This window comes from Scylla paramamosain, unplaced genomic scaffold, assembly GCF_035594125.1.
Source record: "Scylla paramamosain isolate STU-SP2022 unplaced genomic scaffold, ASM3559412v1 Contig1, whole genome shotgun sequence".
NCBI lineage: Eukaryota > Metazoa > Arthropoda > Malacostraca > Decapoda > Portunidae > Scylla > Scylla paramamosain.
The window spans coordinates 4,305,001-4,317,915 of NW_026973666.1; the positions used below are offsets into that span (position 1 = coordinate 4,305,001).

The window sequence follows — 12,915 nt, forward strand, 5'->3', positions numbered from 1 at the left end:
CTGACCTGACCTGGCAAAAAAAAAATAAAATAAAATGAAAATAGTAACAAGTAAAATATATATAATGAAATAGAAAATGAAAACATAAATTATTCACAAACAGGTCACTCATACTAACTGAACTTAAAGTGACCTAATATGGCTGACCTGACCTTGACCTGAATAAGAAAATAAAATAATAATAAAATAAATAAGAAAAAAATGAAAAAAAAATTAAAACAAATTATTCACATACTGATATTTTTGTGACCTGACCTGACCTGATCTGACTTTGACCTCATTACACACTGGCAGACAAAAAAAATAATCTAAAAATTTAAAAAAATAGCGAAATATTGAATGTATTACTCAAAAATATTAAATTAGCCATAAAAACAAGAAATCTTTATATATAATTTTGTGTATCAGCCTGACCTCACATAACATGACCTAATGTGACCTTGACCTGACCCCAAAATGCCGGAACACCCAAAAATAGTCATAAACTTTTAAATAAATAAAAAAAAAGGACAAAATCACACAAAACATTTTTTTTTCACATATAGATTTAAAATAACAACCTAACTTGGCTTAACGTAAATTACATGACCCAATGTGACCTTGATTTGACCCCAAAACGCCGGAAACACAAGAATGATTTTTTTTTCAATACAAAGAAAAAAAAAAAAAAAAAACAGCACGATTTTTTTTACATATATACTTGTTTTTCGGATAAACCTGACCAAACGTGCCTTAACATGACCTAGTGAAACCTTAACCTGACCCCAGAGCCGGAAAATAAGAAAAAAAAATAATCACATTTTCATGAAACACAAATTAAACAGAAAAACACAGAAACACATATTTTCCACATATAAATTTAAAACATTAATCTAACCAAACCTATTCTGACATAACCTGAACTTACGTGACCTTGACCTGACCCAAAACACCGGAAAACACAAAAATAATCGTAACATTTTCAATATTGACCCCAAAATGACACAAAGACACCGTTAAGATATTTACCTAACCTAACGTAACCTGACCTGACCTAAACACACCCTGAAAAACGGAAAAAGAAAGGAAAAGAAATTTAATAAACAAAAAAAAATATTAAAAAACAGACAAAACACGAATTTTACACGTAGTTTATAATTCTAATCGAACCTGACCTAACTCAACCTCCCGTGACCTTGACCTGGGACCAAAAACACGGAAAACACACAAATTAATAGAAAAAATTACAATACACTGAAAAAAAAACACAAAAAACGTAAAAGATTCTAGTATTGATCATGTCTGCTGGCCAAACCTGACCTCAAATGACCTTCCCTGACCTTGACCTGACCTGTCGAGCTGAAAAGTGCCAATTGGTCAACAAATCTGTTAAATCAATAACTAAAACAGCAGAAACGAGAAAAAACAGGAATGAAACAAGAAAAAACCTTACCTGACCTTTGACCTTGAATTAACCAGATATTGAAGATTCAAAGCCATTGGGGTCAAGATAAGGTCACGAGATCAAAATATTCACCTTCCAGGGTAGAAATACTGGGCGGGGGAGAGGTCAGGCTGCCCCATGAGAAGAGCACTCCTCCCTCCTCGGCTTCTGGCTGCACACTGGCTGTCCCTTGCTGCCGGGAACCACCTGACTAGGATCTCGTACTGCAGGGAGCGGAAGTTGTCGTACTTTATTATCTTCCAGTTTCTTGTATATCATTCTTCAGGGGCTTTGTTTTTATTTTTCTTGGTCGATTTTGAATTTGTGCTATATCGGTATAGAGTCATGGCGGTGTTTTGAGGGATTACTTAAAATTTTGTGCTTTATGGGATGGTAATTGTTGTACTCCTGTCTTCTCGTAATTAATTTTCTAAGGACTGAACTTTTTCTTATCAATTTTGAATTTATGCAATATATTGTACTATTTCTTAAAGTCATGATGTTTGTTACGTTGTTCAAGATTAACTAAAATATCGTACCTCAGGGAACTAAAACTGTCGTACACTCTTTCCTCGGTCAATTCTAAAATACACTATTATTATTATTTTTTTTCCCTAAATCTGTTTCAAATTTATGTTATATTTTGTAGTAATTCTTGAAATAATGGAGGCGTCAGTTACCTTATCTCAACTGAATCAATTAAAATTCCATACGGTCATTAAATTTAAATTGACGCACATTCTGGCTGCTAATCGAGTTTTTGTAATGGAAAATATAGTTATTATTAGTATTATCGTACGCACAACAACAAACGATACTTAATCTATTTAATTATGAAAAAAAAAACATTAAATAAAACGACAATTATGATATAGATTAAATTTACATAATGGTTAAGTGAAAGTATAGCTGTTAATTAAGTAATAGGATCTGTAATAGAGGTTTTCACTACTAGCATAAACAAAATCGTGAACAATGACACTTTTGATTATTAAACTCTAAAAACAACTAAATGAAAGGGAAATCATGATACAGATTGACCTTCCTTTGATATCTAAATACAGTTATGGGTATTAATTAACGTAGTTCTGGTTTTAATTACAGAATAATTCATATTGTAATAACCAGAGCCGCAAGCGATATTTAAGTTCAAAGTAAAAGTCAAACTACGATATAGAAGAAAAAAATACGATATATATATTAAGTCCACAACGGTTAATTATAGCTAAAAGTGCTAATTAAATGAAAATAGCAATAATATGAGAATCGTGGATATATTATCGGACGCAGAACAAACGATACCAACTTCCTACATTAAACCATCAAACCACGAAATATAAGAAAAACTATAGTAAAAAAAATCAACTTCCCACAATAAATCGATATAGTTGTGAGAGTTAATTCAATGTTAAAATGATAGAAAGTTAATTTAGAGAAATGTTAATATTGTCGTACGCCAGGCAGCGGCGCACCAAGGCTCCATCTATTGATCTGCCTGTCGTCAGAAGCACACCCCTAAACTTCTCTATTTTTATGCTCCTGCACGCTTAATTGGACTCGGATATATGCTGTTTTCCATCTTGCCTCGCGCCCCTGTCATTAACCTCGCCTCCCAGGGCACGCGGGGCCATGCCAAGGGGCGGGTAAGGGAAATAAGGGTTAAAATAAAGAGAGATGTATCATCCTCTCATTCTCTCACGCTAGGTTAGCTGGATGTCATCTGCCTAAATATATATTTTTTTTTTCGTATCTTACTTTCTATCCTTTGTTGTTGTTATTAGTTGGTGATTTTTGTTTGGTAAATTTATATGGGCTTTTTTTGTATTGTTTATGTTTATTTATTTATTTATTTTTTTTTGGGGGGGGGGGCGTTGGAGGGGAACGGGGAAAATTTTGAGGGTTTAAATTTATTGCTCTCGCGGATTTATCGTCATTATTGTACTTTTTTTTTTTTTTTTTTTTAATATATCAGATGAGAGGTGAGGTTACGAAGTTCGATATGGTAGGTAATTGAGTTTTTGTTTAATATTAATAAGAAATGATATATGTGTGTGTGTACGTGTGTATGTAGTGTGTCTACCACCATCACCACTACCACTACCACTACCACTACTACTACTACTACTCTGCACTTTCTCGCAATAATTAAAATTAAAAATACTCTTTCTGCTTCTGTTTGTCTTTGAATATTTCAGTAGCAGATTGACTCTCTTTCTGGGAAAGAGGAGAGAGAGAGAGAGAGAGAGAGAGAGAGAGAGAGAGAGAGAGAGAGAGAGAGAGAGAGAGAGAGAGAGAGAGAGAGAGAGAGAGAGAGCTGGTTCCTTTCCAACTGGCTCACATCCACTTCTGAAACTAATAAATCAATTATAAAATATATGAAATAAAATATATGAAAAATACTACTACTACTACTACTACTACTACTACTACTACTAATAATAATAATAATAATACAATAAAAAATAATAGATCAATACAGAGAGAGAGAGAGAGAGAGAGAGAGAGAGAGAGAGAGAGAGAGAGAGAGAGAGAGAGAGAGAGAGAGAGAGAGAGAGAGAGAGAGAGAGAGAGAGAGAGAGAGGGGTGCAAAAGAACATTTCAATAAGTACAGACACTTTATTCGCAAAAAAAAAGTTATATCAAATTAATTCTTATTTCCTTGTTACATATTCTTTCATTCACACGAAAAAGAACGTAAACTTATATATATATATATTTTCTTTCACTCAAGTGCTTTCAATAACCGTAAGATCTATTATGAAAAATACTGTTGCTTAATCTTACAATCTTGCTGCTATATTCATTTCTCTATCTGTAATTTTTTTTCTTTTAATTTTATTCTGTAAGTTATGGTTAAAAAATATATTAAGAAAATCAAAATCATTACTAATTATCTACACTATATATTGATGTGACCTTATTTGGTTGAACAATAACAATTAACAACATCCATTAACATTTCTCAAGGCACTGTGTGAACTAAGAGTATAACAATCAGTAAAATATATAGTATTTTATAACGCCTACGAGTTCAGCGTTCGATAGTCTTAAAAAAAAAGTACGATGTTTCCCCGTGGCGCATTTTTTAAAGTTTTGTGCAATATCTTCTTTATTTTATACTCTATTGGTTAATTGGGTTAGAATATATGGTGTACTTTCTCACACTGCACTTCTAAACAATATAATTAATTCAATTATAAAACTTCAAACTGGTACAATTTTTTTTTAAAGGTACGATGTTGTTTTCTTAAGGCGCATTGAATTTTTGTACCATTTTCATATTTTTTTTCATATTTTCTATTTCAAATTCTATTAATTAAAAAAGAAAGGTAAGGTGCATTTCCTCACATTGCACTTCTACGCAATATATTTATTCTAATTTAGAATTTTTTAATAGGTACGATCATTTTTTAAAAGGTACAATGTGTCTTTTCATGGCGCATTTTTCTTTTTATTATTTTTTTCTTGCAATAATGTTCTTGGGTAGGTTCTCCATTTGAAGTTCTATTGCTTTAAAAGGATATGGTTAATTTTCTCACACTGCACTTTCAAACAATGTAATCAATCCGTCAAATAAATTTTTAAGTAGGTAAGGTACAACAATTTCTTAAAACATGACTTTTTCCATACCACACTTTTCGTATTTTCGTAATATTTCTTTGCATATATCTTCTATTTCAAATTACATTACTTTATGTTGCATTTTCACACTGCACTTCAAAGCAACACAATCAATTAATCAAATAAAGTTTAAAAAAAGTACGTACAACAATTTTAAAAAATGTACGATGCTTTTTGAGATTTAAACCTCCCGTTCTGTACTTATTATCCTGGGTGCCTTGTGAGCAACATCAACACTACAACATGTTAATACTTAGCAATACTATACACCAGTCAACCCTTTCAGCACTGCAACCTTACCCCTTTCATTCCGGATCACAAGAATATATTAACTAGAGATAATTTTGTTGTACCGAGGGCGTTAAAAATCATTTTTTGTTCTCCACTGACATTTTCTTTTTTTTTTTTTGATTAATACTGTGATTTTGTGAGGCTTAGATAGAAGTGGCTGGTGCTGAAGGAGTTAACTTTTTATAATACAATATAGACTTATGTTTGTATATCTTGAAGTCACTGCAATGGAAAAAGATATAAATTAAATCTAGTAAACAGACAATAAATCAAGAAATGTGCATTAAAATATTTGAAGTTGTATTTTTCTTTTTAGACAAAGTATTCAATTAAAATGCCTGATTTATGGAAGCGAGATTCTAAATATTTTCCGACAACTTACGAACTGATTACGAGAAACACACCTCATTCGTAAATGGAGGTGAAAAATAAATAAATAAAATCAACGTGCAGTTTTTTTCTTTATGTACGAGAAATAACCAAAAAACTAAAAGTAAACAAACAAAAAAAAAATAAATAAACAAATAAACACAATTTGCAGTTTTCTTTGATATACTCGTTAAAGAAAAGCAAGCATTTAATGAAACAAAAAATAAACAAAATAATAATAATAATAATAATAATAATAATAATAATAATAATAAATCTTTCCTTTAATGTACAAAAGAAATATTTTAAGAGAAGCAAAAGCAGTTCGTGAAGATCTCGCCTGTACACGAACTGAGGCATTGGTTCTGTTTGGAAATGTAAATTAATTGCGTCTTTGGCCTCTTAATTAAAATGTACATCTTCTTCTTCTTGTTCAGTTCCATTTTCAATATATACAACCATTTCTTTATCACCATTATTATGCACACACACACACACACACACACACACACACACACACACACACACACACACACACACGTTTTCAAATCTTTTCTAAATATATATTTTCTGTATTGTCAATTTTAAATCTATTTGGACGGATGGATGGATGGATAGATTAGAAATATACTGTAATGCAAAACACACACACACACACACAAACGTATTTTAAATCTCGTGAAAATCCTTCTAAAAATTATTGCTTCTATTTTCATATATGCAAAATTGTGGAATTGATAATAAATCTTTAAAAAAATAATGTTTCTGTTTGCACTGATATTGTATTTGGACGGAAAGGAGGACGGAACGATGGGAAGTCTAACAAATTCTCTCTCTCTCTCTCTCTCTCTCTCTCTCTCTCTCACAGTCAAATTTGCCCCAAGTCTTATAAAAATCTTTCTAAAATCCGAATACTTTGAGAATCTTACAATACCTTTGCAAAAAAATACTGTTTCTATTTTAAAATCTCCTGTTTGGACGGAATGAAGGAAGGAATGTTGAAATAAACTAATTATAAAAAAAAATAAATAAATAAAAAATAAAACTTGCTTAAACACACACACACACACACACACATACAAACACAGACAAGCGGAAGGTGTTACGCTCTCCAGAACAGCAGGTTGGCAGCAGTAGTGGTGGTCAGCAGGGTCAGCAGCAGCAGGGGCAGGCAGGGGAGGGCTGGCAGGGCTCCCGCAGTGCAGTCCACCTCATACCGGGCATTCAAAAATTCAAGTCCTGTTACAAGAGATAAAATTGATGATGATGGTGATTATTATTATTATTATTATTGTTGCAGGTCTCTCTCTCTCTCTCTCTCTCTCTCTCTCTCTCTCTCTCTCTCTCTCTCTCTCTCTCTCTCTCTCTTACCTAGGTAGGGATGGTAGTGCTGTTCTTCAATTGGGAGAGGAACCAGCTGCTGTGTGGCGTCCTGCAGAACAACAGAACAGAATGCATTAAAGAACAGAATAAATTAACGTAAAAAATATCTAATTAACAGAACAAAAATTACAAAACGGAAGAGAAGTAAAAAAAAATAACAAAGAAGAATGAATAAAACTGAATAGAGGAAATTGACAGTAGAGAACAAAAAAATAAAACACAAACACACACACACACACACACACAACAATATTCTGTCAGTCACTTATTAGGAAAACCAAGCTAAAATTTTTCAATGGTTCAGTGAGGGTGAAAACAAACAGTGCAAATGTAACCCCTGTGTGTGTGTGTGTGTGTGTGTGTGTGTGTGTGTGTAAATGATTCTTACCTGGAAGATCAAGTCGGCATATGGTTCTTGGGAGCCAAACATGTTGAAACTGCAATAGAAGTTGAGATTAAATATTTAGATTGCTGTAAATATATCCTCATTTATTAGGAAACAGTATTTGATGGGTTGAATTATAAGTTACAATGGTTTAAGTTTCTCTATTACTACTGGTTAATGAGAACAAATAACTCAGATCATTAAATATTGCATCATTAATGGACAAATAAATACAGATTAATATTCACATGCAATATTCCCCCCCTCTCTATCTCAAGGAATCTTCCCACAGCCCCATCACCCTTGAATAGTTCCCATTTCTTACCCATCTCCCTCTCCCTTACTCTCAAAACTCCCATTTTCTAACCCATCTCCCACTGAAAACCCATTTCTAACCCCTTGCATTCCTACAAACCCTTATTTCTCCCTCACACACTCCCACAGTCTCTTATTCACCCCTATCCTTCTACCTATCTCCCATTCCCTCTCCCTCTCTCTCCCACTCACTTCCACTCATCCTCCGAGTCTCTGCCAAAGTGCTGCTGTGCGTAGAGGAGGAGGTTGGTGTACGCCTGAACCTCTGTTTTGTTGTACACATCACCACCTCTCGTCACAACCGCGTTTGACCTCACCCGCCCCAGATTGCAGCTTTCGTAATCTGTCACAGGTGCCCTGGTGCCTGTTTGGGTGAGGTTTGGATTGGTGGGTGTTTAGGGATGTTTTGGGGATGTTCTGGGGTGTTTTGAGGTGTTTTGGGTGTGTTTTGGGGTGTTTTGGGGGTGTTTCGGAGTTCAATGTTTGGGTTAGATGTGTTTTTTGTGTTTTGGTGACAGATTAGGGTACGTTTGGGTCCTCTGGGGAAGTATGGTGGTGTTCGGGTATGTTTTAAGGTTCAAGCTGTGTTCTGGGTGGCGTTGGGGCATTTCGATTAGTTTTGGGTAGCGTCTGGGGGTAAGATGTAGTAGTGTTTTGGATGGTTAGTGAGAGGGTGTTTGGATTAAAGGTGTGTTTGTGGATATAACAAATGGGTTTGGTTATTTTTGCACTCTCTCTCTCTCTGTGTTTATCTCTCATTCTCTCTCTGTCTCTCTGTGTTTATCTCTCTCATTCTCTCTGCCTCTCTGTGTTTATCTCTCATTCTCTCTGTCTCTCTCTGTTTATCTCTCTCATTCTCTCTGTCTCTCTGTTTATCTTATATCTCATTCTCTCTCTGTGTCTCTGCCTCTCTCTATCTTATCCCTCATTCTCTCTCTCTCTCTCTCTGTCTCACTCACCATCACGACACACAAGCTGGTAGTCTGCCGTGAGTTGGTTCCTGGCCCACCACTCCTTCCGCCTTCCATCCACATTTTCCTTCACAGTGGTATGCTTCACAAAGGCGATGTCCCCTCCTCCCTCCACCAGACAGCGGAAGGCTCCTGTGGGTGGATGGGCAGATGGCGGAGTAAAGGGTTATAGGTTGATATGAATGGATAAATAGGTGAATATATCAAAAGATGAGTGGATAGATAGATAGATAGACATACGCAGAAAGATAGGAATATAGAAAGTTAGACGAATTGAACTTTTTTCGATTCCTTGAGCGTTTAGATGCAATTAATTACAAGGAAATAAACAAAACAAGCTGGAAAACCCCAATTCAAGCACCGAAACAATAAAACCGACCCTCACTTACCCGTAAAGCCATAATAAGGCTCGCTGTGGTCCCTAGCACAGTACCCAAGACCGGACCCCCTGCAGAGATGACACAGGTTCAAGTGGGTGGTGTCTTGTCTGTAGTAAGTACTAAGGGCTCCTGGTACACAAGCCTTCTGGAAGTACTCGGAAGCAGCACGGACCGAGTTACACTGGTACTGCCGAATCAGGTCGTTATTTATGAGGTAGGCCATCGGTATGACCCAGCCGCCCCCGTGCATGACCCCAGGGTGACATGTCATGCGGCCTGGGGAAAGAGAGAAGGCAAGGGGGTTATCAGAAGTGTTTTTTTTTTGTATTTTTGTATTTTTGGGGGGTTTTTATGGGGATTTTCAAGTGTTTTTGTGTTTTTTGTTTTGTTTTTTTTTGTTTGACTGTGTTTTTGGTTTATTTTGGTGTTTCTGGGATGTTTCATAGTGTTTTAAAGGGTTTGTTTTCTTTAAGTGTTTTGCTTCATTACGATGCTAAAAAGTTGTTAAACTATCACTAGAATCAAGAAAATACTCTTACATTACAAAGCCATCATTGAAAAACACACTTAAAAACTGAATGACACCCATTATACATTTTAAAAACCCTAATAACCTCCACTGCAATCATGAAAAACACCCTTGAAAACCAATAACATCCACTATTACCTCTCAACCTACCACTGGAACCACGAAAAACACCCTTAAAAACTTATCACACTTACTAGCACCTCTCAAACTATCACTAGAACCACAAAAACCACCCTTGAAAATCCAACTTCAACTACACCTTGCTAAAAACCCAAAAAACAGCTTCAAAACAACCCCACCAACGCTTACAACCACATCACACAAACACTTAACCTACTAATCGTATTCTCAGTGACCCAGACAACACACACACACATACACACCTCTCAGATACAAAACATCAGTGTCCGGGTCGTCCTCCTTCGACACAGCCACCACATAGTATTCCAAGGTGTCTAAATTGTACTGCTCTGCCAAAATGGGGACTAATTCATAGTTTAACCCGGCACTGTAGATGTCGCCAGCTTCAAATACTGAAATGTCTGCCTCGCTGTTGGAGAGAAACTGGGTATCATACACACATTGACATTAAATAAAGAGAGGGACTAGTTAGCATATAAATTCAGAAGTTAGTAAACAGTAAGCAGGCAAACAAATAGATAGGTTAGCACACACACACACTGATACACACATATAGACAGACAAGAGCTGGTATGTAGACAAACCGAGAAACTAATTAGCAAAGAAATTGAGGAACTGGTAAACAGAGACAGAGAAATAAATAAACACACACAGAATTGAACCGGTTAACACACAAACATACACACACACAGAAACACTAAAAAATCTACATAAAACACGTATAATCAAGCCAACTGACCCCTTTTTAATAGCAGCCATGCAGTCGAAGTTGCTCTCTCCCCTTAAACACTCCATCTCCGGCTTCAGGTCGCGCGCATGAAGGGCAGTCTGCGGGAGGAACAGAGAAAGGGAGGTGCTGAAGAGTCCGAAGGGATATAACAAGTGTAGCTTTTAAATACGTTCCTTAGAAAGCTGTAGATTAAAAGGGGATCCGATATAGGGTATTGAAATATTTTGAAATGGGTACTGCAGCTTTTTAATATATTTGTTAGAAGTGTAGATTTGTTTTCAAGTGTTTTTTTGGGTGTTTTGGAATAATTTGAAGTGCTTTGAATGATTTTGGGATAGTCGGAGAGTGTCTAAGTGTTTTTTTTGGGTGTTTTGGAATAATCTGTAGTGTTTTGTAGTGTTTTTGGGATAATGTAAGAGTATTTGGGTGTTTTTTTGTGGTGTTTTGGAATAATTAGAAGTGTTTTGTAGTGTTTTTGGGATAGTGTGAGAGTGTCTGAGTGTTTTTTTGATGTTTTGGAATAATATGAAATGTTTTGAAGTGTTTTTGGGATAATCTAAGACTGTTTTTTGTTATTTTGAGTGTTTTTTCAGTGATTTTTTTGAGCATACCGTCATCTGCAGGCACTTCCCGTATTCCACCATCGAGGTAACGCACAATTTCATCCGCTTAACAGGACACGAGCGGATGGTGTTGATGTGGTTCACGATGTCAGTGGTGAGGTACTTCTTAAAACTTTGCTGACTTGCTGCCAACTCCACCAGTGTCTCTGTGTCGTCCTGGGGGGGGAGGGGGGAGAGAGATGCATTGGTGGTGGTGATTAGAAGTATATAGAACCAGCAACCCCCTCTCTCTCTCTCTCTTTCTCTCACACACACACACACACAGACACTCTCTTTCTCTCTCTCTCTTGGTTAACTCACACTGAAGATAAACTTACTCGAAAAACTCAGAGAGAAGCAATGTAACTTAACCTAACCTAACCAAACCTAATTAAACTCAAACCAAACCTAACTTAACCTAATTAAACTAAAATGCTAACCTAATTAAACTAAAAAAAACAGACGAAACCTAATTTAACTAAACAAAACCTAATTCAACCAAACTTAACCAAACCTAACTTACCCAAAAACCTAACCTAACCTAACCTAACCCAACACACTCACCGACAGAAGCAAGTCATGAATCTGTCCATACTTCGGCGACGACTCAAACAGGTAAAAGGAATCAGGATCGCCCTCCTCCTTCGTGCCAAACAGACTCACAATATCCTGAAAAGAAGAGGTCATTAAACGGGGGACTGCCACGTGTAGGCCTGATGACCCCCAGCACCAACCCTCATATTCTTGTGGTTTCGAAAAGGTAGTTTAAATGACTGGGAGAAAATAGCTTTGTATGCACTGGTATATAGAATAGTTGTTTTATATAGGGTTCTGTGTATATGTGTGTGTGTGTGTGTCTCTCTCTCTCTCTGTGTTTGTCTCTATCTCCATCTGTATCTCTCTATCTCTGTATCCATCTCTCTATCTCTCTCTATCCTTCTCCCCCTCCCACACCTTCAAGAACTCCTGCAGAAGGCGACGCTGCTCCCTGGACTTGGCGGAGGTGGTCACAATAGCATTGGACGGCACCACACCCCAGTTGCACCGCTCGTAATCTCTCACCGGCGCCAGGGTCCCGTCCACACACACCAGCTCAAAGTCCTCCTCTCTGTGACGAGATTGAGTTGGTTGTAAATATAAGAAAAGGGAGTAAAAAAGGGGATTGAAATGGTTGTAATTAGGACACAGAGAGAGAGGAATGGAAGGAGTAACAGGTGTAAATAGAAGGTAAAGAAGAAAGAGTTAAAAAAAAAAGAGAATTTATGTACAGAGAATAGGCAAAAAGTGATGAGAGAGAGAGAGAGAGGAAACAGAAGGAACGCATATAGAAAAGAAAGTTAAGAAACGAAAAAAAAAAAAAAAAAAAAAAAAAACACCAAAACATACACAAACATCACAAAGACCCACCCACTCTTTAAAAACCCCCTTAAAAAAAAAAAACCCAGGACACTCACATATACATCCCCTCGCTCCTGTTCAAAAACCGTGCGACGGTGGCGTGCTTCACAAAGGCGATGTGACCATTATTGATGAGGCACTGGAAGGCTCCCAGATGACCTGCATACTTATCCTGATTGGTGCAATGCTGGCCGGGAAGCTCACTACCACACGCACTGCAGAGGACTTGGCTGTTGTCACCTGTGGGCGTTGAAAGCAAGGTACAGACGGTTGTGGTAAGAAGGTGGTACATGGGAGAGAAACAGGTGGAGATGAAAAATGATAGAGAGAGAAAAATAAGAATCTAGGTGTAGTTATTTATTAAAGTTGTAGTAGAT

General features: G+C 36.4%; 2 protein-coding genes across 4 annotated transcripts in view; both read right to left on the reverse strand.

Annotated features, from left to right (window-relative positions):
* The window catches only part of LOC135095821 (constitutive coactivator of peroxisome proliferator-activated receptor gamma-like), a 22,253-nt gene extending 20,183 nt beyond the window's left edge, over positions 1-2,070 (reverse strand). Inside the window, exon 1 of one of the 2 annotated variants that reach the window (XM_063996939.1) lies at positions 1,433-2,070. The gene's annotated coding sequence lies outside the window, so the exon portion shown is untranslated. The remainder of the gene's footprint in view (positions 1-1,432) is intronic. The other variant, XM_063996938.1, reaches the window with a different exon arrangement.
* Positions 2,071-4,019: 1,949 nt separating this feature from the next.
* Positions 4,020-12,915, reverse strand: part of LOC135095782 (transferrin 2-like) — a 30,101-nt gene continuing 21,205 nt past the window's right edge. For both annotated transcript variants that reach the window (XM_063996883.1, XM_063996882.1), the window contains 12 exons: positions 12,595-12,778; positions 12,095-12,248; positions 11,705-11,809; positions 11,150-11,317; positions 10,548-10,636; positions 10,051-10,217; positions 9,148-9,414; positions 8,747-8,890; positions 7,980-8,151; positions 7,476-7,524; positions 7,076-7,136; positions 4,020-6,943 (listed from right to left, as the gene is read on the reverse strand). In XM_063996883.1, coding sequence (XP_063852953.1) covers positions 6,807-6,943; positions 7,076-7,136; positions 7,476-7,524; positions 7,980-8,151; positions 8,747-8,890; positions 9,148-9,414; positions 10,051-10,217; positions 10,548-10,636; positions 11,150-11,317; positions 11,705-11,809; positions 12,095-12,248; positions 12,595-12,778 — 1,697 coding nt within the window. In that variant the 3' untranslated portion in view covers positions 4,020-6,806. The remainder of the gene's footprint in view (positions 6,944-7,075; positions 7,137-7,475; positions 7,525-7,979; positions 8,152-8,746; positions 8,891-9,147; positions 9,415-10,050; positions 10,218-10,547; positions 10,637-11,149; positions 11,318-11,704; positions 11,810-12,094; positions 12,249-12,594; positions 12,779-12,915) is intronic.